At 39.5% G+C, this 26,202-nt stretch overlaps 1 protein-coding gene across 3 annotated transcripts in view; it reads right to left on the bottom strand.

Moving 5' to 3' along the window:
• SLC44A1 (solute carrier family 44 member 1) overlaps positions 1–26,202 on the bottom strand; it is a 194,922-nt gene that overhangs the window by 63,751 nt on the left and 104,969 nt on the right. For all 3 annotated transcript variants that reach the window (XM_021691110.2, XM_021691109.2, XM_021691108.2), the window contains exons 6-12: positions 21,768–21,937; positions 19,756–19,845; positions 14,640–14,779; positions 13,251–13,437; positions 12,161–12,326; positions 10,895–11,051; positions 10,104–10,187 (exon numbers count right to left, since the gene is read on the bottom strand). In XM_021691110.2, the coding sequence (XP_021546785.1) occupies positions 10,104–10,187; positions 10,895–11,051; positions 12,161–12,326; positions 13,251–13,437; positions 14,640–14,779; positions 19,756–19,845; positions 21,768–21,937 (994 nt within the window). The remainder of the gene's footprint in view (positions 1–10,103; positions 10,188–10,894; positions 11,052–12,160; positions 12,327–13,250; positions 13,438–14,639; positions 14,780–19,755; positions 19,846–21,767; positions 21,938–26,202) is intronic.

The following is a 26,202-nucleotide window of genomic DNA, read 5'->3' as shown; positions in this document are numbered from 1 at the left end:
AGAGCCAATGAAAGCAAAAGATAAGGGAACCCTGGGGCTTCTGGAGTTCTTCTCCTTCTTCTTCCATAGGAGCTCCTGACAAAGCAGCTCTCTCATTTTCCTGAATAGCGAGGTGTGGGGGTAAGAACTGTCAGGGCTGTTTGGCCAACATAATGGGAAGAGCCTGAAGCTGGTGAAGGTCACAATGTGAAAGAGAGGGCAAGGCTACCATCATGGAAGTAAGAGCAGAGAGAAACCAGTGACTTGTACTTGGTGACAGTGTTTGCATGATTAGGAACTAGCCACATTTCTGGACTTTATAGCCACAGAAGCTAATAAATTGCTAAGAATCACTCCTTTTTCTCCCTCCCCCTTCCTCGCTCTCTCTTTTTTAGGCCAGATGGAGCTGGCTTTCTGTCCCTTGTAGTACTGAGTCCCAGCTGACACACTTTTATTCAATTATACCTGCTTCTGCTGCTCTGTGTCCTCTCTGACCCTCTGTCACACTCTGAATTTTTTCCCCTTCGTACACTGCATTCTAGAATAGGACTGACATTTTCTGGGAAACGTGAATACATGCCAGAACATCAAATACTTCTGAGTCTTCGGAAGGGAAAGTATGTAGGCTTTGTGACTAAAACTCATAATCCTGAGGAATTTTTGGTTTAGTGTGGACTTAAATTGTTGGTGAGTCCAGAATGTTAAAATTGTTGGAAAACTGCTGCACGTGAAGGGCTTATTTTACATTGTGCTATCTGTGAAGTTTTGTTTACTTTTTAAAAAAGATTTTATTTATTTATTAGAGAGAGAGAGAGTGCGCGTGCGCATGGGAGCAAGGGGAGGGACAGAGGGAGAGGGAGAGAGAATCTCAAGTAGACTCTGTGCTAAGCGTGGAGCCTGATGCAGGGCTTGATCTCATGACCCTGAGATCACGACCTGAGCCAAAGCCAAGAGTGAGTTGCTCAACCTACTGAGACACCTAGGAGCCCCCGTAAAGTCTTCTTTTTAAACTGAAGTATAGTTGACAATGTTACATTAGTTTAGGCTATACAGAATAGTGACTCCACAACTCTGTAAGTTATGCGCTGCTCACAAGTGTGGCTACCATCTGCCACCACACAGTATTACACCGTTGACTATTTTCCCTATGCTGTACCTTTCATCCCCACGATTTATTCATTCTGTAACTGGAAGCCTATATCGCCCACTCCCGTTTGTTTATTTATTATTATTATTTTTTTAAAGATTTTATTTATTTGACAGAGAGAAAGACAGCCGGAGAGGGAACACAAGCAGGGGGAGTGGGCAGAGGGAGAAGCAGGCCTCCCGCAGAGCAGGGAGCCTGACACGGGGCTCGATCCCAGGACCCTGAGATCATGACCTGAGCCAAAGGCAGACGCTTAACACTGAGCCCACCCAAGTGCCCCGCCCACTCCCGTTTAAACACTGAGCTTCGGAGATACAGTTTTTAATTTATGAATGTTCCTATTGTATGCTTGTTAGTTAATAGGAACCTGGTTTGAAGATGAAGTTTGAGTCACCAAAAATTTAATTTGCCATTATACAATTGAATTTATTGATTATAAATACAGTATATGGGCGCCTGGGCGGCTCAGTGGGTTAAGTGTCTGCCTTTGGCTCAGGTCATGATCCTGGGGTCCTGGGATCCAGTCCCGCATGGGGCTCCTTGCTCAGCAGGGAGCCCGCTTCTCCCTCTCCCTCTGCCTGCCACTCCCCCTGCTCTCTCTCTCTGTTAAATAAATAAATAAAATCTTTAAAAAAAACTACAGTGTGTTTTAGGGCCAAGGAAAGAAAACTATACTGAGTGGGACACTACGTTTTCAGGAAGGGAGCAGTGGGGTAAAATGATGCTCTTTGAGAAAGACAGTATCATTTTACTATATATAATTCCATCAAACATATTGGGGTAATTTATTATCAGAGTACACTACTACGTCATGTTTGTAGTTCTTTTTATCTCAAAAGCTAACATACAGAGTCTTTTAAAGAAATGATACTATTTTTTTTTTTAAAGATTTTATTTATTTATTTGAGACAGAGAGAATGAGAGACAGAGAGCATGAGAGGGAGGAGGGTCAGAGGGAGAAGCAGACTCCCCGCCGAGCAGGGAGCCCGATGCGGGACTCGATCCCGGGACTCTAGGATCATGACCTGAGCCGAAGGCAGTCGCTCAACCAACTGAGCCACCCAGGCGCCCAAGAAATGATACTATTAAATTGTTCTGGTATCATTCATTTGCTGCTTGCTCTCATAGTGTCATCAGCCAATGCTTCTTATCAGTTCAAAGATAGCAGGCACTGAAGAGTTAACTACCTAATTGCAGTGGTCTACATTTCTTCATCTCTAAAGCTTCCTTCGAAACATTCTGCCAAATGCCTCAATGACATCAAAATAAACTATACTTTTGATCTTATGTAATAATAGTAACTCTGCTGAAAAATGATGGAGAAGAACTTCCTAGTCCTGATCTATTCCCAAAGAATGAAGACTGACCAGTTCCCTCCATACTCACAAAAAACAAAAACAAAAACAAAAAAACCCCCAAAAACCCACTTAATAATTTATTCTAAAGCAGAGGATGTCAAACTACCACCTGTGGGCCAAATCTGGCCTGCTCCTACTTCTATAAATAAAGTTTTATTGGAACACAGCAATGTTCATTTGCTTACATGGCATTTATAGCTGTTTTCATGCTACAATGGCAGAACTGAGCAATTGTGACAGAGTCTATACGGCCACAAAGCCAAAAATATTTACTATCTGTTCCTTTACAGAAAAACTTTGCTGACCCCTGTTCTAGAGTATTGCCCAGGAACAGTATCAACCTTGTCAACCCATCTTCTTATCCCTTTTGAAATACGAATCACATTTTCTGATTTCCAATCTTCTAGTGCCTTTCTCTACAACTTCCAAGTCTTTCAGCATCTTTCACTATAATTCTTCAATTCAACGACTTACAGATGTCTGTAGTGATTTGAAACAGAACATCCTATAAGGAAAATACCTTACTTCCCTTATTCTAAGACATAATCAAGAGACTAATGAACCAGTTACTTTATAACAAGTTTTCAGGGGACAATACCCTGCCATATTAACTATATATTGTTATGACATGCTTCCTGAAGTTAAAAAAAAAAAAAGCATTATAATGTCTAGAATCAAAGATATTGGATAACCCATTTAAATCAAGTAGGTACTGTCTTAAATTTCACCTCCTCAATGAGGATCAACAACTCACTCTTAACTATGCTATTCTACCCTTCCCAGTTTGAAAAGGACCTTCTTTGAAAGAGACAGAAACAAGAGAGGATCCCCATACCTCCAATCTCTCTCCTCTATCATCAGACCAGCTAACTCAGAGGAGCCTAACATCCCCAAACTAAACCATAAAAGCTTTTCTGTTTTTCAATAATTTCAGAAGAAATTATTATTCCTCCTCTCCTGCTTCTTTCTTCTCTCCCCACGCTGCCCCACCCATCCCATCTACATTTAGAGCAGAAGCCTATTTATTTGTGGACATGGAAGGAGGCAGCAATGATTTCTTTTCTCCACTCCTAAGTTCCAGGGTTGGATATGCTCATAGAAATTTAGCTTTCTTGGCAATATTCCTACAGATCTGTGCAGCTCCTTTGTATTCAGCCTAACTGAAAAAAGTTAAGTGGATATTTTGTAAGCTCTTTCTCCTACTCCCAAGGCAGAAAGATGAGCTGCATGTGACACCCAGAGGTCAAGATGACCTCTTCAGGAGGAAAACTGTACTACAGATCACAGGAGGCTAGTGAAAATTTCCTTCCACTTCTATACCTCCTTGTCTGCAAGGATTCACGCTAAGATTCTCAAGAAATTCTGAGTTCTTTGTGGCTTTCCCTATTACTGTTCTCTGAACTTTCTGCTCTACTACTTGGATGAGGTTTTTCCAGCCCACCTCCCTTCTCAGACAGCCTTCCTGATCTTGAGCTAAACCTCCCGCAGAGAGGCATCAATGATTAACATTTAGCCCAACAATTGCTCAGGCAGGATGGAGGCTTAAGGCTATATAACTCCCAGAAGCAAGATAAAAGGTGATCATCCTCCAGGAAGCATTTTAAAAGGATGACTATTAGGCCCAAGTGGTCCCTGGTCACATCGGTGTGTGACAGGATGAGGTGAGAAAGTCCGGGTCACATGGAAGAAAATGTTAGGGTAGAAGGTCCCCATGTAGATAACCCAGGCCTGCTTGGCCACATGTCCCAGAATACAGCGTTTACATTTCCACACTTCCCTTTCTTCACTTACAGACCTAAAAATTCTCTTTAAAATCTTTATATAATAACTCAATAGGGGAGAGCTAGACAACAATGGTAGGGAAAGGGAACAGATATGTGCAACTCTATGTGTGGATCATTGTAAATTAAATGAGAGAAAAAATAATTAAAATGACCCCTTTCTTATTTTGAGTGAGGAATGGAGGGGGCAGAAACTCCCACCTACACCATCCGTTTCATTCAGTTTGGTTCTAAATTCTTAGACTTTTTAAGAGATATAAGAATTAAAAATATGTTACAAATCTTAAATTGTCTTTAAAACCATCACTTGTTTTAGTTTATAGCATGCAACATGAAAGTTTGAGATGTTTGCATACTCTCTATAATAATCTATAGTCTTCTTTATGTTGCATAAAATGGGTATATATTTATATGGGAAACAGGGTGATATCGTGGCAACAACTACACAAACTTAGATTTGGAAACTTCCCCCATCTCTAGGTCATACGGTCTGCCACAAGATGCTAGTCTCAACTTTCTCTACAGAGGAAATGAACCTTCCTTATAGAGTTGTAGAGAGAAAGTGATAATATAGATTATCTTAGTATATTATCAGGTAGTAGGTGCTCAAAAAACATTCCTTACAATTCCCACTCATACTATGTCGAGAAGAGCTTTGGCAGCCAGAAAGCAGATCCCCTCCAGTATTAAACGCACTACCTCCAAATGGTGTCGAAGTAAACCAAGACCTGAGTAATGCCCACAAGAAACAGATTCTAGTTCTAATAGTCTCTCCACCTAAAGTGAATTCTGTTAGATGAGATGTACAATCACCTTCCCAACACATTAAGATAAGCACTCGCAGAAACAAAAAGCAGTTCACAGTTCACTCTGTTTATGTGCAAAACTCTAGCAGCTATGCTATAAATAATTAATGACTTATTTTGAAAACCCAAAGGTCGTTTTTGAAGCCAGCCATATTTTCCATGCAGTTTGGCACTGGACCATGGATTGGGTTTATGGAAATTCATACGGTGCTGCAAAAGGACTCTGGTCTCCTCTACCTCAGTATCAACACTCCTCTGCTATTATCCTCTAAATTTTCTGAGCACTGGCAACTGGGGGGCCATGGTCAACTGACATTGTGTGGCCCAAATACCTCGTTTGCTCTGGCTCACTCAGTTATTTTTTTTATTAGTTGTCAACATTTTAATAGCAAGGAGATAAAATGCGAACATCCAGAATTCTGGCTTCACTTGAGAAACTGGAAGAGTTAGAAACTGTCTATAAATTCTCACATAGCAAGAGTATACCAGAACTAAGAAGTGACTGCCCTCTTTGGATGGAATATGAACTTCCCAGCTTACCAGTCTCTACGACTCTCTACTGCCTTGGACCCTGTCGGATGCACTCATTTCCATGAGTAACATAATGCACCTCAACTGGCCCAGCAGGGGTCTGCGTCATCCAGCCCTACTCAAGGCTTTTGACTTCAAAGTTGCATACTGATCTTAGGAGTGACAGCAAAAGAAAGGACAGAAGGAAAACAATGCAAAGGGCATTAACTAATTATTAACCATTTCCAAAGAGTAGACAAAACAGATTTCTGAATGGGAGACTCTACATGTAAACTGTGAGCCACAGTGCCTGGCACATGGTAAGTGCTCAATAAATATTAGCTGGCATTATAATTAGTATTATTATTTCACTGTACTCTATTGAACACTCCAAAGATAATTTCAGAATGTAAACAGGTGATTAGACAAGAAATTTTTGAAAAATAAGAATGAGGGGCGCCTGGGTGGCTCAGTCATGTGTTAAGTGTCTGCCTTCGGCTCAGGTCATGATCCTGGAGTCCCGGGATCAAGCCTGGCACTGGCCTCCCTGCTCAGTGGGGAGTCGGCTTTTCCCTCTGTTCCTTCCCCGGCTCGTGCTCTCTCTCTCAAATAAGTAAATAAAATATTTTATAAAAATGTAAAAGAAACTAACTGTGAACAGTACTACAGAATAAGAGCTGTCATTACAGAGGACTTGCTGTGTCCAGGCACATGCTCGGAGTACTAAAGATACCATCCCTCTGCATCCTCATGGTTATGGGCACTACAGATACTATTATTATCCCCATTTTACAGATGATGTTTATAGACTGATAAGACAGTCTATAAGTAATGTCTGATAAGACATTACTGCACTGAAGTAAAAGATTAGAAACTTTTTCTCAAAGCTAATAGTAAGTATTTCAATGAAGGTAACTTATGTTAGCATGGTGACATCATGGGTGATGTTTTGTTTTGTCTTAGTTTTCCAAACTCTTCAATATTTTACATTCTATCTACTTTTAAAGAAAGTAGATACATCTTTAGAACTGCCTCTTGTTTTATCTTTGCCAGACTCTTATCTTACAGTAAAACATTGGGAGTTCTTTATAAAACAATAAAATGAGGGGAGCGGGGGAGAGCGATGACACTTAACTAGGTGAGGACCAAGAGCCAGGCACTGTAAGTGTTGATTTATCTGCATTAGATTTCATCCTTACCTAAAGCCTATGAGGACAGGAATATTTTTCTCCACTCACTGAAGAAGGAAACTGAGACTCTGAGGTTTCACTGAGCTGGCCAAATAGTTAAACTGTTGGGATTGAAACACACCTTCAGTATCTGGGCTCTCTCCACTATCTATCCCCCCAATTATCGACTGTGCCTTCTCCTACAAGGCTATCAAAGTATGGACTCAATCCAACATGTATGGGGAAAAAGGAACTTCATTTTCAGAAAGCGGTGATAAACACCAGAGACAAAAGGAAAGGTGTGAACAACCTGCTCTGGCTTGATCTCTAGCAGAGCACTAACCTCGTAACTGCCAAACGTATGTGACAGTACTGAGAAGAATGCCCCTTCAAACACCAGCAGATCGTACTCTTGGGCCTTACTGCTTTTTTTCAAATTTTAGAAAAGTCTCTAGAGCTCGTCTATTCAGTACTGCCATGATTCCTACTGTCTTACATACTTTAAACGGATGGGTGCCCACCTGGCTCTTAAACATTTCACAGGAACAAGGGTTAAAAAAATTCCACTGGCAACTGATACTTAGGCATAACCTCTCATGCCAGGAGGTGTTCTAATTTCTTCAATATGTTGACCTCACTTCAAATGAAATTCCTGTGCAAATAGGAGATGTGAAGCAGCCTGATAATCAGTCCCCAGAGTGAAGCATTTCATATTCCCAAACAGAACCAAGTATTAGTTCAGAATCACTCTCCCTAAACCTTCACTCATTTATTTATTACTATGTTAATGCTTCCCTCGAATCTTTAAACAGTGAAGATCCAAACTGCACAAAACTTGGATAAGAAAGACCAACTTGAAGTTTGGATATACATCTCAGGACCGTTTGTACTAAATTGCTGATTAATGTTTAGCTTGGGATGAGCTGAGAACTTTGGATTTTTTCACCTGGTTACTGAGCATCTTAACATCATGTGATTTGTTCTCTTCCTTCAGTATAACTACACATCTCCTTTTGGAGACTCTTTCTTCTGGTTTTATATCACCCTATTAGTCTTTTAAAATCCAAATATTCACTGATTAATAATTCATTAGGAAAACATTTGTTTTCTTAAAATATTTTATTTATTTATTTGAGAGAGAGCACGAGCAGGGAAAGGGGCAGAGGGAGAGGGAGAAGCAGGTCCCCCGCTGATCAAAGAGGCCGACGTGGGACTCGATCCCAGGACCCGGGGATCATGACCTGAGCCGAAGGCAGACGCTTAACCGACTGGGCCACCCAGGCACCCCTCATTCAGAAAACATTTAAAGACCACTTATTCTATACCAAGCACTGTGATAGTCTCGGGAGAGAAGAAACTAAGATCCCTGTCTTTGAGGAGCTAATGGTCTAAAGGTGGCGATAAAGATGTAAACAGACGGTTTCCGTTTAATGTTCTTAGTGTTTTCACAGAGGTATGAACCGTGCTGTGAAAGGTCAGTGGACGGACCATGGTACTGAGAGAAGACGTCTTTGCGGTGATGCTCAGACAGAATCGTGAAGGATCAGTAGGAGTTACTCAAGTGTTGGAAGGATGTCATTCCAGGCATGTTTGGTTAATTGTGAGAGCAAAAGGTTCCTGTGGGAAGGTGGTAGAAACTGAGACCGGAAAGGTGGGTTTAGCATCTCTCTCTGAGGATGAGCTATCTAGTGATGGGTACAAAATGTAATGATGATTATTTTTAGTGCATCCATCAACTTTTTGATAAGGCTCATTCTGAATTTTAAAGAATGTAATTTTTCAGATTGCTATGGCTGATACTAATTATTTTATTTTATTTTTTTTAAAGATTTTATTTATTCATTTGACACAGAGAGACACAGCGAGAACAGGAACACAAGCAGGGGGAGTGGGAGAGGGAGAAGCAGGCTTCCCGCGGAGCGGGGAGCCCGATGCGGGGCTCGATCCCAGAACGCTGGGATCATGACCTGAGCCGAAGGCAGGCGCTTAACGACTGAGCCACCCAGGCGCCCCGATACTAATTATTTTTAATAATGACCTTCCAAACACTTTCCATCCATACGGTATTACAATCTATAAGAATTTATTTTGCTAATGAAATGTCATGCCTGCTTTTTCATATTATCCACAGAACTCTAATAAAGCCAACTCCAGGCATGCTCACCACCACGTCCACAGGACTACCACCCTCAGACTATCCTTGAGTGAATGGAAAATGCACTGCTACTCTTGAATCACTTAGCCATAAATGGTGATAAAGTCCATTTTTATCTTTGGTCTATTAGAAGAGGGCATTGGCAGATTACAATTGATTTTCAAGGAATGGAGAGAAGTGGTAAAAAAAAAAAAAATTAAGAAAGATGGGAAGAGTGCTTCCCGGCAAGTCCTGTGTACCCAGACACAGCAAGACAGAGGACAAAAATGCTCCCTAAAAACAGTTATCCTGTAATACCAGTTCTGCCATTTGACCTGAGAAATGATAGCATTTCCTCTGATAATATTTCCCAGGCCAGTATCATAGTCTTCAAGCAGCTGGATCCCCTCCCCCCTCAAAAAAAGTATCAGGATAGAGAGCACACTAGTCTTGAAGAATAGTAGAACTGCAGGAAAAAATGAGTTTAAGTGTCACAGTGACTTTTCACTAAAAGTGAACTAAACTAAAGGTTTTCACTAAACTAAAGGTTTCAAACAACATTCAGTCATTCATTCATTCCTTTAAAAAAAGTAGGCTCCACACCCAACGTGGGCCTTGAACTCCCAACCCCAAGATTAAGAGTCGTATGCTCTACGGAATGAGCCAGCCAGGCGCCCCTCAAACAACATTTAAAAGAAGAATTAAAGAAATATGACTACAGTAGATGGGTTCTTAGGGAAAATCAAAGATGAAAGGATGTTAATTAAGGGATAAGACATAAATGTCTTTCCTGAAAGATGAACCCTAATGATATTTTATCCCTACATTACAATTAATTAAAAACGAGCCTTGGTAAGAATACATGTCACTTTTAAAAATAAGAATATGATAGGGGCACCTGGGTGGCTTAGTTGGTTAAGTGTCTGCATTCAGCTCAGATCATGACCTCAGGGTCCTGGGACTGAGCCCTGCATTGGGCTCCCTGCTGTGTGGGGAGCCTGCTTCGCCCTCTCCTTCTGCCCCTCCCCCTGCTTAGGCACGGGTGCTCTCTCTCTCTCAAATAAATAAATAAAATCTTTAGAAAATATATGATAGAAATAGACATACCTGAACAAGCCACAATGTACAACAACAAGCTCAATTATTTTATCTTGGAAGAAGAAATGATGAACCTGTCTTTGAAAGTGAATGTTAGATTGATTTTTTAAATATTTTATACCTGATTTAAATAATTTAGGCACTTTTCAAGACACCAAAGGCAACAAATGCAAGATTTCAGCACACATCGAGCACAAGCATTTTCCTGGAAAGGACAAAAATTGGAAATAATTAAAAACCAAAGAATCAAACCATCATACAGAATATTCTAAATGTTAGAAAAATAAAAGTTAAAAAAAAATCACAACCTATGTTTCAAGGCCTCCACACCCACCAGTCTTTTCCCTCAAAATGTAATAGCTAAATTATTTTTAATCAATTTAATTCAACGGATATTTAGTACCTATTGCATATAAGATAAAGATATCTAAGACCAGAAAGGAACTTATACTACTGTAGAAGAAAAAAAAGCAAAACATAAAAAAAGGTTAGAATCAGAATATGCAACAGACCCTAGTGCTATGAGAGTGGAAAACAGAGATGACATCATCAAGGAGGAGGAGGAATCAGGGGAGGTTTCTGGGAAGAGGTAGCATGTGAGCCAACCTGTGTTGAAATGCATGTTATCTTCACAGTTAGGGACAGGGAGGAGGCTCCAAGGAGGAAGATAGGAGTCAACATAGAGGAAGAGAAGCACAGGATACTTTGGGAAACCAGTGATATGATGGATTTTGCCAGAGCATATAGAAAGCAAGAGTGGGGGACAAAGCAGAAGGGCTAGATTCTGCTTTGCAGGGATTTTGAAGAAAACATTCACAGCTATGGACTTAACATCATTGGGAGCTTTACCACATGCAGAGCTGAGGTCTGGGGTGTGACCACAGAAAGCCCAGAAAAGTATTTTCTCCTTACCTTTCCTTTGAGCTGACTGTGCATGTACATAAGGATCATTCGTGGAATTTTGACTAACGTGATAATGAAAGATCCTTTTGCCACCGTACCCAGGTGATAACGAATAAGGCGATTCACTGATGCCAAAATAGGTGTAAATGGCAAATTCCTTTTATCCCTATTTTAAAAATAACCAAAAAGACAATTAAAACAAAGGCTAAGTAGAGGAATGGTTTAAGCCCAATGCAGTGAAAAAATTAGTTCGTCTAAAAAAAATTCTAGCTTTGTGACAAAATGGCAAAGTAATATACAACTAATACAAATGCTAGTGATGTACCAAACAAAATTAATGTTTCATTTCTCTATGGTGGTTTCATGGGGTTCTTAGGCTCTAAGACTTTAAGTAAAATGAAACTGTGCTTTGAAAGCTTTTACTGGTAAATACTTACAGAGATAAATGTACAATCAAAAAACGGAACTTAAAAAAATGTTCAGGGGCGCCTGGGTGGTAGTCAGTTAGGCGTCCAGCTCTTGGTTTTGGCTCAGGTCGTGATCTCAAGGTCGTGGGATCAAGCCCCATGTCAGTTCCGTGCTCAGTGTGGAGTCTGCTTAAAAGACTCGCTGTCCCTCTCCCTCTGCCCCTTCCCACCCGTGCTCTCTCTCTCTCAAATAAATAGATAAATCTTTAAAAAAAAATATGTTCAATCTAGACCTGGTACCTCATTGTATTAGAAAATTGTAAGGCCTACAGCTTGTATTCAGCTCTGAAGTTAGGAAAGGCAGTTACAATACTTGTTCTGATCCAAACAAAATAAGAAGGCATGTTGTCCTTTGATGGTCCTTTATTTTTTAATTTTTTTAAAGATTATTTATTTTAGAGAGAGCATAAAAAGAAGGAGAGAGCCTCTCAGATCGTGACCTGAGCCAAAACCAAGAGTCGGAGGTTTAACCGACTGTGCTACCCAGTCGCCCCGATGGACCTTTATATGAGGCAAGAATACAAAAAAACACTACAAGATTTATTTTTATTCTTCTGCTAAATATAATTGAAGTTATATCATGACCTGCTGTTCTGATTAATTTCTTGAGAAACTTACAGAAAAGTATAAAGATTAAAATAACAACCTCCCATGTTCCTACTGCCCAGAATGATCAGCTATAACATCGTGTCATATTCACTTCCAATTCTTTTTTAAAGACATGAAACTCTTACCAGCCTCACTTCCATCTCCTTCAGACACAATCCCTTAGATGATCTTAAGTTTTCTAGCTAGTATAAATTCTCACCTAGTAAAATAGTACGTTACCACAGCTCCCGCCACAGTCATCTGCTGACACGCTAGGATGAATTCACTGATCCAAATTAGCCCCACCACATGGTACCACCACACGTACTGCAGAGGCCCAGAAACTCTGAACTCCACAAAGCCTTGGTCATTCTGAACAGCACTGCCTAGGAAAACATCAAGGAAGGAAACGAGAAGCACATAAAGTACAAACTAAGGAATAGGGCTATTCAATGTAAGGGACTAATCTAATTTCCAACAACAGGCCTCCCCTACCCCCCAAAACACCAACCTGATGATCGCGGCACTATTTAATTAGGAGACAAAAATAATTATCACTTGAAAAGTTGTGAAGCCAGACATTGTACAATTAAGCATTGTTTTCCCCGAAGGCATCATATAGTTTTTAAAAGGTGTTCTATTTGAATATAGTTCTTACCACATTGGTTAATTTAGGCATGAATTTTTAAACACTTCCATTTTTTTTTTCAGAGCTATTTTATGACTCATCCAATAATTACAGATCTAAATCATTAGCAAAGGATGGAAATTAATATTATATTCAATTGGTGAATGTGTGCTGAATGGCCAGAGAGATTACATATAAGCCTACGATCCTTATGCCATTCCTCACCATTAATTCCATTTAGGAGTCACTTTTGATATGAAGTGTGGCTGCAAGCAAGTCTGAGAGTCTAACTACGAATGGTATCATCACGAGGAACTCTACTTAGGTTCAGATCTTTTCCAAACAAGAAAATCCCAAGGAAGCAAGCTCATCTTTGGCTGTAACTGGGGCTTAAGGCAACCTCACAGCCACATTGCATTCATCTGTTCATCTGAGAATGAATCCAAATGTCTGAATTAGTCCTGGAGTTTACTTCAAAGCCATGACCTGGTTTAGAACCACTTTGCTAGGATGATCTAAAAACCACGCATAGGGAATGGGTTGGGGAAGAGCCATAACCACCGCTAGTTCTGACGGCAATCAGACCTCAGTCATGAATGTCTAAGAATTATATCTGAAGTTTTAAAATAATTTAATATGAATCAGATCATCACTAAGAGAAAGAAGCAGCATGTCTCCTTACCAGTGGTGCCAAGAAAAAGAAGTGTCATGATCCAGTACACCCAAAATAAGACAAGAGCAAAGAAAGTCCAAAAGGGCTGGAAGACTAGCAGTGGCAAGTGAATGAAGACCTTGCCAGCCACGTGGAACAGGGCGATGGTGAGAGCAACACGCTTGCGCATCACCAACATTATCAGGAACAAGATAACCTGTGTGCAGAGAATGCAGAGAAAGGCTCCGGTTACTGTCTTGAGCAGTGAAAATAGAAACCGAACAATGGTGGACATTTTTAACAAAACCCTTCCTTCCAAATGGGGGAAGGATTATTCTCTGAATCCCCAAAATACTTTATCAGTCTTGAGGCACTTAGCATTCTCAGTTGTATACTGAAAAAGTCCTTAAGGCTAAACATAAAAGGATTTCTCAATTTATTAATAAATCCTAGAATTCTCCTACCTTTCCCTTTCTACTCATTATGAATCAAAATGTGTTGTCAGTCAGCATGAGGCTCTGAATTTATTTGGATGGATACACACCTGTCACTCTGAAAACAGGGGAGAAGACCATGTGCCATGACTATGAAAGCAGAGGGGGTATTCGTACTTCACCTCCTTTATAGGACCAAGAGCACCTAAACAGCAGGGTCGATGTCAGATTCCCTGCCCTGCACACCTTCACTGGGCCCTGGGTGAGGGCGGGTGAACTATACTTAAAAAAAAAAAAAAAGAAAAGAATTGTACTTAAAAGATGATTAATAATAACAAACAAATACCTTTTGGCACCAATGACTTTTTGGTGGCTTTATTTTTTAATTTCTAAAGCTCAATTAAAAGCTTGGGATTGGTCCAAGAAATGGTCTGAGATTTTTTTTCCTTTTTTCAGAGAGAAGGAGATGAACCAAAGGTATGAGTACAGATTATTTAACCACATGTTCATGAGTAATTTACTGTATGGTGACTAGGCAGCAAAGCTCACCTCCAACTTGGAATAATGTTGTTAAAAGTTTAAAAGGCAAAAACGGGAAAATAATTAGTGAACAAGTAAATGAAATGATACAAAGTAGTATCTTTCTTAACATACTTAGGTAAAGAAAACTATTTTTAAAAAGGAATTATATTATGACAGTAAGATAATATGTTCTTACAAATGATAATGTAAATATTCTAGGTGAAACTCCTCTCTCAACAAGCAGGCAGCGCAGAATAAAAGGTTGCACCAAATAACACTAATCAATTAATTAGGGAAGCCTTCTGAAGACTTTTTAGTGTTCCACACCATGTCAGAGATTTTATCTAATGGAGATCAGGGTTAGGCATGCAATAGCTAGAGGTGAGTTTATGCTCCATTAATGATCCCTGTAAATAAAAATGTAAACCTTGGGTGGGAAAGATCCACCCAAGCCCATACTCACTGTGAACACTGTGGCCGAAATGGCATAGATGAGGAGGGCCCGAAGATTGTCTTCAGCTATCTGAAGCTGCTCAGGAATCACGGTTTCTTTGGGAGACTTTTTTTGCTTTGCATACAGCCACCACAGGACCCCTGTGCCACCTGGGTTCAAAAAACAATTGTTTTGGAAATAACCAGCTCGAGGAAATGCGGAACATAAATCTTCACTTTCCTGGATCCTTCCTACACATCACCGTGGGACTGACGCAGCAACAATCCATTTGGCTGGGAGGCGTGTGGCTGTAACTTTGTGCAGCATATGGGGAGCTCCAATTACTCCATTATCATTGTCCACACTAGGTGCTTAGATATCTTTCAGTGTATCAAATAAATGTCCTTCAACTGTATTTATTATTGACACTGAAGCTCAGAGAGAGCCCGCAAAGACAGGTACCCGTGAGAGGAACTGATCATAAAGAGAGAGTCAGCGCCTGAAGAGACCTGAGGAGCTTGTACGAAGCAAGTAAGGGTCACAGAAATAAGCAATGAAGCTGAGGACTGAGGAAAGCAAAGATCCTCTCTGTTGTGCTATCCTAGTAACCCCAGGGCCTTGTGTGGAAATAGTCATGCAGTTGATATAGTATCTGTACAATGAGCAAATGAAGATGAAAGAAGTAATTCCCACCAAAAGTAGGAACAAAGATAGGAGATCTTTGATAGCTTGCTAGCAGTGTGTGCTAGGGATGGGAGTTTTTCTCCCTATCACTGGTTCAGAGATCCCAAGAGCTAAACTGAAGAGGGGGGCAAACTCGCCTCCACACGAGAAAGCTGCATCAGACATCTTCATTCTGAGTGCCCAGAGCATCATCGACTGTTCTAGGTGCTGGGGACAGAGCTGTGATCAAAACTAAGTCCCAACCCTCATCCCACATGGAGCTTATATAGTAATAAGGAAACAAAACAAATAAGGAAATAAGTAAAAATATAGTACATGACGTCTAAGAAAAAAAGTCACATTTTAATAGAGAAAGTGCTGGTGTTGGGAAAGCACTGTGATAAGATGGGTAAGCAAGGTCTCAGTGGTGAGATGATATCTGAGCAAAAGAATCAAAGACAGACCGAAAACAATCTATAAAACTATCTAAGGAAAGGGTGTGCAGGCAAGGGGTAATAGCAAATTCTAAGATGCTGAGATGGGAACATGCCTGGCAGGAGAGAGAGGGGGCCACCATGGCTAAGCAAAAAGCAAGGGGCAGAGGATAAAAGCTGTGGGCAGAGGGGCTCCAGGGACCAGATCCTACTGGAAGGCCTTATAGGCTATGGTAAGGAAATGGAAGATTCAGAGTAAAGATGTGTATGTATAGGCAGACAAGATACATGCCTGGGAGAGGAGAAACTGGGCTGAGAAGTATGCAAATCAACCTGATCTCCACCTGCACTCAAGTAAACAGTGAATAGTATCAAAGGGAAATGTCAACCCTACCTGGTGGCAAACAGCGAGCATGAATTTTTTTCTATTGAAGATGAGTAAACAAACTTAAAACAACCACGAGTCTATGAAAAACATTCAAAAAAGGGAAATACTTCTATTTCGAAATATTTTTATTTTTATTTGTTTTCATAGATTTTATTTATTTATGTGACACAGAGAGAGAGCGAACACAAGCAGGGGGTTGGGAGAGGAAGAAGCAGACTCCCCACGGAGCAGGGAGCCCGATACAGGACTCAATCCCAGGACCCTGGGATCATGACCTGAGCTGAAGGCAGACGCTTAACTGACTGAGCCACCCAGGCACCCCTCCCATTTTGAAACCTTAAAGAAAACTGTCATAGCCTCAAAGAATGGAATAAAACATGTTCTCTATAAATAGGAATAAAAAGTTATGAGAAAAGGGTGCCTGGCTGGCTCAGTTGGTGGAGCATGTAACTCTTGATCTTGGGGTTGTGAGCTGGAGCCCCATGTTGGGTGTAGAGATTACTTAAAAATTTTAAAAATCTTTAGAAAAGTTATGAGAGAAGGACAAACAGAAATGAAAAAGAAAGACAGAATAAAAACAGAAAAGAAAACAGAACGAGATAATAATGAAGACATCAAGGAGGACATTGTTCACAACAGCCACAGAAGGTATCACTTATTAAACATGTAAATTTGTGTGAGGAAGTGTGCAATAGAGGCGACCAAATTGAATCACCCCAATGCCATTAACTAGGTATTAAAAGTCCCACTTTATAAATGACAGAATTGAAATTCAGGAAAGTTAAGTAACATGCCAAATGTCACACACCTAGTAAGTGGCAGAGCCGGAATTCAAATCTACTTATATTATAAAAATGATCCATCAGCTATAAGCTGAATGTTTGTGTCCCCCTAAAACTCATACACTGAAATCCTAATCCTTAATGAGATGGTTATTTGGAAGTAGGTCTTTAGAAGATGGTGAGGTCAAGAGAGTGGAGCCCTCATAAAGGGGGTCAGTGCCCTTATAAAACCACTCTCAGAGAGCTCCTCCCCACTTGCACCATGGGAGAAAATAGCAAGATGATGGCTGGACACAGGGAGCCAGCCCTCACCAGATACCAAAGCACCTTGGCTTTGGCCTTCTGAGCCTCTAGAACGGTGAGAAGTAAATGTTTCTTGTTGATAAGGCATCCAGTCGATGGTAGTTTGTCAGAGCAGCCCAAAGTGACTAAAACACAGAAACCAGATATAATGGTCACCCGTTGAACTGAAAAGAAAGATGGCTAGACGAAGGAAGGACTGGAATAACAAAATGAGGTAGTCAAGTACAGAAGTGACAGTGAGGAAAACTCAATCAGTGATCTGGAAGGTGCACTTGAAGAGCTCTTCCTGAGTGCAGAGAAAATGACAAAGGATTAAAATGATAATTTAGAAGATGATATCAGAAGAATGAACAATGATGCTAAGAGGAAAACCACTGGAACAGAAACAGTAATCAAATACAGAAATAAGACAACTTTCCAAGTTGGAAAAGACACACCTTCCCAAAAAAGAGATCATAGGCAAACTTAGTTAAGATTCAGAATCAGACAGAAATTTTAAGTTATAAGGATAAGTTAAAAATTAAGATATACATCTAGGTAAGTGAAATAGGTGATGGGCAAAGGCACAAAATTAGACTGGTCTCCAAAAAGTGAAGTATGGACCCAGGGAACATACTGCCCCTCGAGAATTTTATATGCAACAGATTTAATATTCACATGTAAGGCAAAGATAATCTTAGATAATCAAGGGTTGAGAAAATATACAACCCACAAGTACTTCACAAATAGGTTACATGAATTCAAATTCTCGCCAAAACAAAGATTAACTGGGGCACCTGCACCCCGATGTTTATGGCAGCAATGTCCACAATAGCCAAACTACGGAAAGAGCCCAGATGTCCACTGACAGATGAAAGGATAAAGAAAATGTGGTATAGATATACAGTGGAGTATTACTCAGCCATCAAAAAGAATGGAATCTTGCCATTTGCAATGACATGGATGGAACTAGAGGGTATTATGCTAAGTGAAATAAGTCAGTCAGAGAAAGACAAATGCCATATGATTTCACTCATATGCGGAATTTAAGAAACAAAACAGATGAACATAGGGAATAAAATAAGATGAAAATAGGAAGGCAAACCATAAGAGATGCCGAACTCAAGGAAACAAACCGAGGGTTGCTGGAGGGAGGTGGGTGGGGGGAACGCATAACTGGGTGATGGACATTAAGGAGGGCACTTGAGGGCGCCTGGGTGGCTCAGTCGGTTAAGCGACTGCCTTCGGCTCAGGTCATGATCCTGGAGTCCCGGGATCGAGTCCCGCATCGGGCTCCCTGCTCGGCGGGGGGTCTGCTTCTCCCTCTGACCCTCCTCCCTCTCGTGCTCTCTGTCTCTCGTTCTCTCTCGCAAATAAATAAATAAAATCTTTAAAAAAAAAAAAAAATAAGGAGGGCACTTGATGGAATGAGCACTGGGTGTTATATGCAACCTATGAGTCACTAAATTCTACCCCTGAAACTAATAATACAGTGTATGTTAACTAAATTGAATTTAAATAAAGAATTAAAAACAAAGATGAACCGAAATTAAGAACTCAAGAATTAAGTTTTATGAAAATAAGACCAGTAGTTCTCACTAAAACTAGGACAGAAGAATATAAATAAATTTATAAATGTAATTATAAAACATTTCAAGACAAAGCAAAAATCCTTTAAAAAAGATACAATATATCAAATAATATTTTATTTTATTTTATTTTTAAAAGATTTTATTTATTTGACAGAGAGAGACACAGTGAGAGAGGGAACACAAGCAGGGGGAGTGGGAGAGGGAGAAGCAGGCTTCCCGCCGAGCAGGGAGCCCGATGTGGGGCTCGATCCCAGGACCCCGGGATCATGACCCGAGCCGAAGGCAGATGCTTAACGACTGAGCCACCCAGGCGCCCCTATCAAATAATATTTTAATTTTAATAACCTGAATGCAGGCCTTTAAAAAGTTTAGGATGAAAGGAAAGGGTCCCTTCTTCTGCCAGGAAGGGAACATGGAAAGTATTAAGTGAAAAATGAAAGAACAAGAAGCAGAACAGGGCCTCAGTTGCTTTCTTTTTCTCATGGGTTCTTCCCCCCAAAACTGGTACTGACAGAAAAATGTTAGCCCCCTTTTAAAAATGTCTCCACCTGCTTTTATTCCGAATGCCAATGACTTCACCATTTTATTTCATTTAGTGATCTCATAGTGAATTAACATCAGTACAATCCACTCACCAGTCCTTTTATGGTGTATAAATGAATTCACAAGCCTTATAAAAGGAAAATTATTTAAAATAACCAAAGTAGGGTGTCTGGGTGGCTCAGTGGGTTGAGCATCCAACTCTTGGTTTCAGCTTAGGTCATGATCTCCAAGTCCTGGGATCAAGCCCCCTGCTGGGCTCCGCGCTCAGCGCAGAGTCTGCTTGTCCCTCTCCCTCCCACTCTGCTCCTCCCCTTGGTCCTGCGTAGGTGCGAGCACCCGTTCTCTCTCTCTCAAATAAATAAATAAAATCTTTAAAATAATCAAAGTAGTTCTGAATTGAGGGACTGTTAAAAGCAAACTCTCAATTCTAATTACTAAAAAACAAAGGAATAAGCAGCTTACCGAGTGAACCCAGTATGACCAGAATCGTTACGATCCACACAAGAACTCTTGAAATATACCTGATTATCACCATCAGAATCATGGATAGAACTGCAGGGAAGATAGAGAACACGTAGAATATTATTTTAAAACACTGGAAAATATAAAGAGAAACTCTTTCAATTGTTTTCTCCTAGGGATATAACTGGTTGCTATTGACACGTTCAAGACCCCAATTTAGGTAAGAAAGGTTAACTGGCTACTTTTGCGCTTTGACTTTGGTACTTGCACCACTGGAAACTAAAGGCACCTAACCGTGGGTTTATAAATGACAGAAAAGAACACATGCAAATGCAACATGGTGACTCAAAAACAGCACACAACTGTTGTGGATTCACCACGGGAAGACATCAGAACTCACATGCAAACATACATGCCAACACACAAGTGTAGAGAGTGATGTGTCATGTTGGTGATTGGAAAAATTACCACACACAGACAGAGATCAGTTAAAGGAGGTGCTACACTTCCTGGAATAATCCTTGCATTTCAGGACCAACTTCTCTGATAGATGGTCCACAAGCTAGACAGTATTTTATCTTTTTCTGGTAGTTTCTCCTCTAAAACTCCAAGAAATGCTCTGACCCTACGGAATAATATCCTAAAGCCTGCGGAGGCCCAAATTCCTCTAACCTTTTTTCTTGACTGGGGTCAGGGGTCCTGATTGATTGAGAGACTCTTCAAAAACAGCAAAGCTTAGTTTGAGTTATTTAGCCAATGCCTCTACCCAACCCAAGCTAAATTCCAACATGCTAAAATCTTGAGTGAAAAAAATCTTAAAAAGGAAACTGGTAAGATTTGACCTTTGCATGGGGAAATTCATTTCTGAAATCATAATTTGTTCATCTTTTATTATCTAAAGGCCCATGGTACAAATGAACAAAGATCTTAAGCCTCAAGAGAACCATTCTAATAAAAACTGGAATTCCAATGGTTTAACATTATTATCACCATTTTTAAGGTTTGGTTTTTCTTTTCTTGGTTAAAGTATTCAACTATTTCAGAAACCAAATAACTTATTTATAAAGCCAGACTAATAGTCACGTTTTGGGGGGCCATTTGCAAAGCCAAATAAATGGTTGGGATCTGTGACTAGGTAACATTCTTAAGGTACTCACTTTTGCAATAAATGTACAGGAACCAAAAACAGATGGGAGCGTTTCATATATCACAGAAATAGCTTTTCATATGGACAGCATTATTTCAACTGAGTCAAGTACTACCTAAGCAAAAAGAAAATACTCTCTAATGACAAGATGGAAATACAGCTAGTCTTCTCAATGACTATAATTGTTGTTAACAGGCATAAATACTCATTTTACTTATATAATGAAAGAGGTGCTTGGTTCCTACCACAGTTTATTCCTCCCGACTAGAAAGATCTATAGATTGTGACATGGCTACATATAGTTCTAGGATAATACAGGGAGTTTACATCTTGAAAACCACGTTTATTTGATTATATTATCTATTCACAAGAAAACTCGATGGCTAACCAGTGGAGATTTCCTAACTTTTCCCGCAATACCATGGTATTATGAACTGTAGCAATGAAAAAAAGATGTATTTCAAAAGTCATCTATCATAAAGCTATGCTCTTTGATGGAAATAGAGAAGAGACCATGTGGCCTCTTTTTATAAGCCTCTGGAATCATAACTAAAAACAAAGGGGTGCTGATTTACTAAAAGAAGCCTCCTGCTATCATATTAAAGGTTATCATAGACAGTAGCCAGTTTGGGAAAACACCAGTTTTCTCCAATGAGAGAAAACGAAAGTTTCAGATATATAAATATATATATATGTATTTAAATATGTATATATTTATAACTCTATATAATCTGAAACAATTGTCTTGGCTATGGGCAGTTAAACATTTTACAGGTATCCCGATTGTATTCATATTTTGGTTAAAAGACAGAACAGTCTTCTACTGCGGTACTATGAAATAGCTAGTAATGAGAAAAACAATTACCTAGTGATAACAAGCAAAGTCCCAATATAGTTTCTTTGCTGGTCATTACTCCACTAATCAGCCTGTGTAAGACACTATTGTCACTGACAAAGGTGATCAGGGCCTCTGCAAACTTGGCATAGCAGGAAATGTTCACGGGAGCACAGCGATGGAAGAATGGAATAGGTGCACTGGTGATACAAGAAAAAAAAATCAGAAAAAAAATTACTCCTACTCAATATAAATGCCACATCAAACACACAAATGGAAGGTGATTATGACTGCAATACACTCCACCCTCCACACATCATATGGGGGCTAAGAGGTGTGAACTTAATGCTGTGAAGATGACTGTCATGGGCAGGGATGCGAATCTTACCACAGGCTTAGCAGAGAGAGGGTGGAGTGCATATTCCAAAGGAAGACATTACCCTCCCCTTCTGAAAAGAAACACACACACATATACACGCACATACACACGTACAGAACTACCAAAAGCAAAAGCAAACACTTAAACTCCTCCGCCTGTACATCTATCAGTCAATGGGCAGATGACAGAACTTACAAACATATACTTGGTTGAACTGAAAATGAATTTTTGCCAGACGCTATTTAAAAAGAGAAAACACACATGCTTTTGCTTGAAATGTGCCACCGCGAATAAAATGTTGCCTCTATCAGAACAGCATACATAAACCTTGCATTAAGAAAAGGTGTTTGGGGCACAAGCTTATTAACTCTCCTATCAATTAATCATGCCGAGACATCAACATACAGCATAATATGCGGCTATTTAAAACAATAACCATGGATACTAATGTATGGAAACAGGAGGTAATAGTGCAAGGGGAAAGAAACAAAAATTTGCATCTAATGTGATGGTTGCCATCTCCATACAAAAGATATAAACATAAGAATGAGAACAGAAAAAAATAGAAGTAAATGAAAAATCTCTGATTTGTTAGGGTCATGAGATTCTGCACTGTTTTCTTTTCTTTTTATGTGTCATTATGATTATAAGATTGTGTCCAAAAAATGAGGTCATCAGTTATATCAGGTTTATACTGACCACAGCTCTTCTTGTGAAGGAACACAGCTATGTGTGAACAGAGACGTAGCTCTGGTTTGTTGTAACATATTCTATTTTAGCCTCTGAGAATATGGTATACATCTGATCAATGAAAGATTCTAAAAAAGCTCTATGAACATGCCCTCAGTTGTGATTTGTATGGGTTCTAAGAGAGTCCGTATGTCTGTCCATACGCAGATACACACATTTGTGTGCATTAAGTTAAAGGTTAGCTATCGCTAACATAAATCATATTTTTAGAATTATTTGTAGAACCATCAGTCATAGCTCTAACATAACACTGTTGGTAATAAGGTTAAGTGTGTGCTCATTCTTGGTTGGCACTGTATTTGGGTCAAATTCGTGGATAAGAATATATGACTGAATACCAACTTGCAAGGTTTCTGATCTCAGGAAAGCAGTTTTGTATGACCTGAAGCAAAACACTATCTTTGTTTCCTTCCTCGAAAAAACAACAAAAATATTTCTTTTCAAATAAAAATATAAATGTACCATGTATTGATTTTCCTTAAATGCTGGTAAATGAACACCAATGGGAGTAAGAATAGGCAACAACTTCCATGCTGTTAACTTCATGGAACAATAAAATAATAATAATAAAGATCTAGTCTTACCTTAGTTATGCTTCAGTAAAATGTATTCCAAAATAATGACGTGACACTATGACATGAATGTTCACTTAAAAAAGAAGTGTCTCTTGTGACTTGTGGGTGTATTTGTGTGAACCTCCAAAATGGCACTGGTGAAAGTTAATGCCCAAGATTTGATATTTTGTCAGAAACTGCAGAAAGTCAGAGCATTCTGAGCAATGCTTAAATTAAAGGTATGCAAGTCATTGTTTTTGACCAAAGTTGTTTCACTAATGATATAAAAAGCTATTAAATTATAGAATACCTTTCAGTGAAATGGATTTAGTCAGAAATATTACAGGAACGGATCAAAAGAATTAACCATAAGTTCAAAGTCAACGGTGGCTAATTTGGGACAGAAACCTCTGCTGTGACCTACAACTGTTTTTTTTCCTGATGCTATCTATCTAGGTAATGTCCCTGGCCAGGTTAATGTCCCTGTCTAAGGTAACTAAAGCCTGGTTCTCTACCTTTCAAAACTAAAATCTTCTCTGCTCTACAATTATCTGTATCTTCATCTGCTTTACTTATTACCCTATCATTTCTGGTGCAGCCTCTGTTTAGCTCCCCTGCCTCCAACCTTGAACATAAAATGTAACTACCTTAAGGATATGGATGCCATTTTCTCGCTTTCAACATCCACCAATTTTCCTGGCCCTGCTCTGTTTCCTTTCTCCTGTCATATAACCATAACTGAACCTTATCCTCCGTCCAGAGGCAGCTCCACCTCTATCTCCCATATCCTAGCAGGATGCTGCTATAGTTTTAGACTCGAAGAGAAATACGCATCATTTCCAAAAGAGAGCGGGCGGGGCCTGTTATAACAGAAAACAAAACTGGCCAAGTTCAAAAGCCCTGGGTGATCCTCCAAACATTACACAGTCGCATGTGTCTCCATCTGTTAGTTCAAAGAGTAGGAGTAATAATGATAATAATAAATAGTAATAGAGCCCAGCCAAAAGTCAGTGATTCTAAATTAACAGGAGCAGCATGTCCAGCAGCGTTCGTGTTTTTCTGCTTTTCAGACTTATAATGAGGATAGATGGCTGAAAGGGAAGGATTATATTCTTAAAATTCAAACCTTTCATTTCTATTTAAGAGTTAATGCTGAGTAATATCTGCTCTCTTACCCTTTCAAGTCAATTTTATACTATACCTAAACACTTGGCTAATTGGAAAGAGTACTTTTACAAGTCTCCTTCAAAGAACTGAAGCAAAGTAACAATGGTTCCTTACCTTAAAATTTAATCTATGTCAGTTAAAAAAAAAAACAACAAAACCTGACAGTCAGCTCTAAATTCGAAGGTATAAAATTAGCACAGACTGATTACATTGTTTAGCTGCTGGTCAAAGTGGTCAAAATCTGCTCTTAGTGGTAAGGAATATCAGAAATAGAAGGAAAATAAAAGAGAAGACAGTATTTGGACACAGTAGTAAAAAACAAAGTTAAAGAGTTAGTTTTAAAGTAAAAAGTCCTGGGCGCCTGGGTGGCTCAGTTGGTTGAGCGACTGCCTTCGGCTCAGGTCATGATCCTGGAGTCCCAGGATCGAGTCCCACATCGGGCTCCCTGCTCAGCAGGGAGTCTGCTTCTCCCTCTGACCCTCCCCCCTCTCATGTGCTCTCTCTCTCATTCTGTCTCTCAAATATATAAATAAAATCTTAAAAAAAAAAAAAAAAACCTTTAAAGTAAAAAGTCCTACACTCCCTTGTCATTCTTTCCCTTTACTGTTCCCTGAACAAAAACAACTTAACCAGCCATGAGTTTTTAATACTCAAATGACTTTCTTATTAAAAAATCTAAGTAATCATGGGATTGAAATGGTTTGTCTTATATTTTACCACTGAAGTCCTATGTGATATAATGAATTTGAGTTAGCTGATTTCATATACCTCTCAGAAAAGAATACTTCTGAGAACCTCGTATGTGAGATCTTTTCTACTTCAGTGTCTAACCTAAGTGACACACTCTGTGCTTTTTAATCAAGAGGACAAGCATACAGAATTCTATTCATAGCAACTTTTTCTACCTTTTGAAGCCCACAGAATATTGAATCTTTAAGAAGTCAATGTAGTCCCATTAGGAACTGATGCTGTTTCACATTATTGAAACATTAGTCAACAAGAACAAAATGAATTTATAATGAGTCTTTTAAAGATTTTTAAAAATTAGCCACTCAGAAATTGTATCTTACCATGGCAAACATTCTATCCATTTGCCTTAAGTCCAGACTATCACAGTTAATGAGCTCCCCTCCCTCAAAGTCTGATGACAAACAAGCCTAATATCTCTTATTCATATGCCTTCATAAGAGAAGACAGGAGTTTGCATCTCACACAATTATCTTAAAACTTCAGGTTATAGGTAAGCAATTACACATGATTTCTAATGAAAAGTTTTATTTAAGAAAGAATAATAATAAAGGATTCTGACAATATCTCTATAGCACAGAAAATGCAGGAAATAAATCAAGAATCTAATGGCAATACTCAGTGGTTTTTCATACATTTCATTTATTTTCTCTCCTTTCCTTCCTGTACCCTTTTTTTTTTCTTCCTGTACTTTTTTTTTTTTTTAAATTCTTATTTTTTTTTTAAGTAGGCTCCATGCCCAATGTGGGGCTTGAACTCATGACCCTGAGATTAAGAGTCACATGCTCTCTACCAACTGAGCCAGATCAGGTGCCCCACCTTTCCTTCCTTCCTTCCTTCCTTCCTTCCTTCCTTCCTTCCTTCCTTC

The sequence above is a fragment of the Neomonachus schauinslandi genome, chromosome 13, assembly GCF_002201575.2.
Source record: "Neomonachus schauinslandi chromosome 13, ASM220157v2, whole genome shotgun sequence".
Lineage (NCBI taxonomy): Eukaryota > Metazoa > Chordata > Mammalia > Carnivora > Phocidae > Neomonachus > Neomonachus schauinslandi.
Note: the sequence above shows the minus strand (reverse complement) of the source record. Positions and strands in the feature narration are given on the sequence as shown.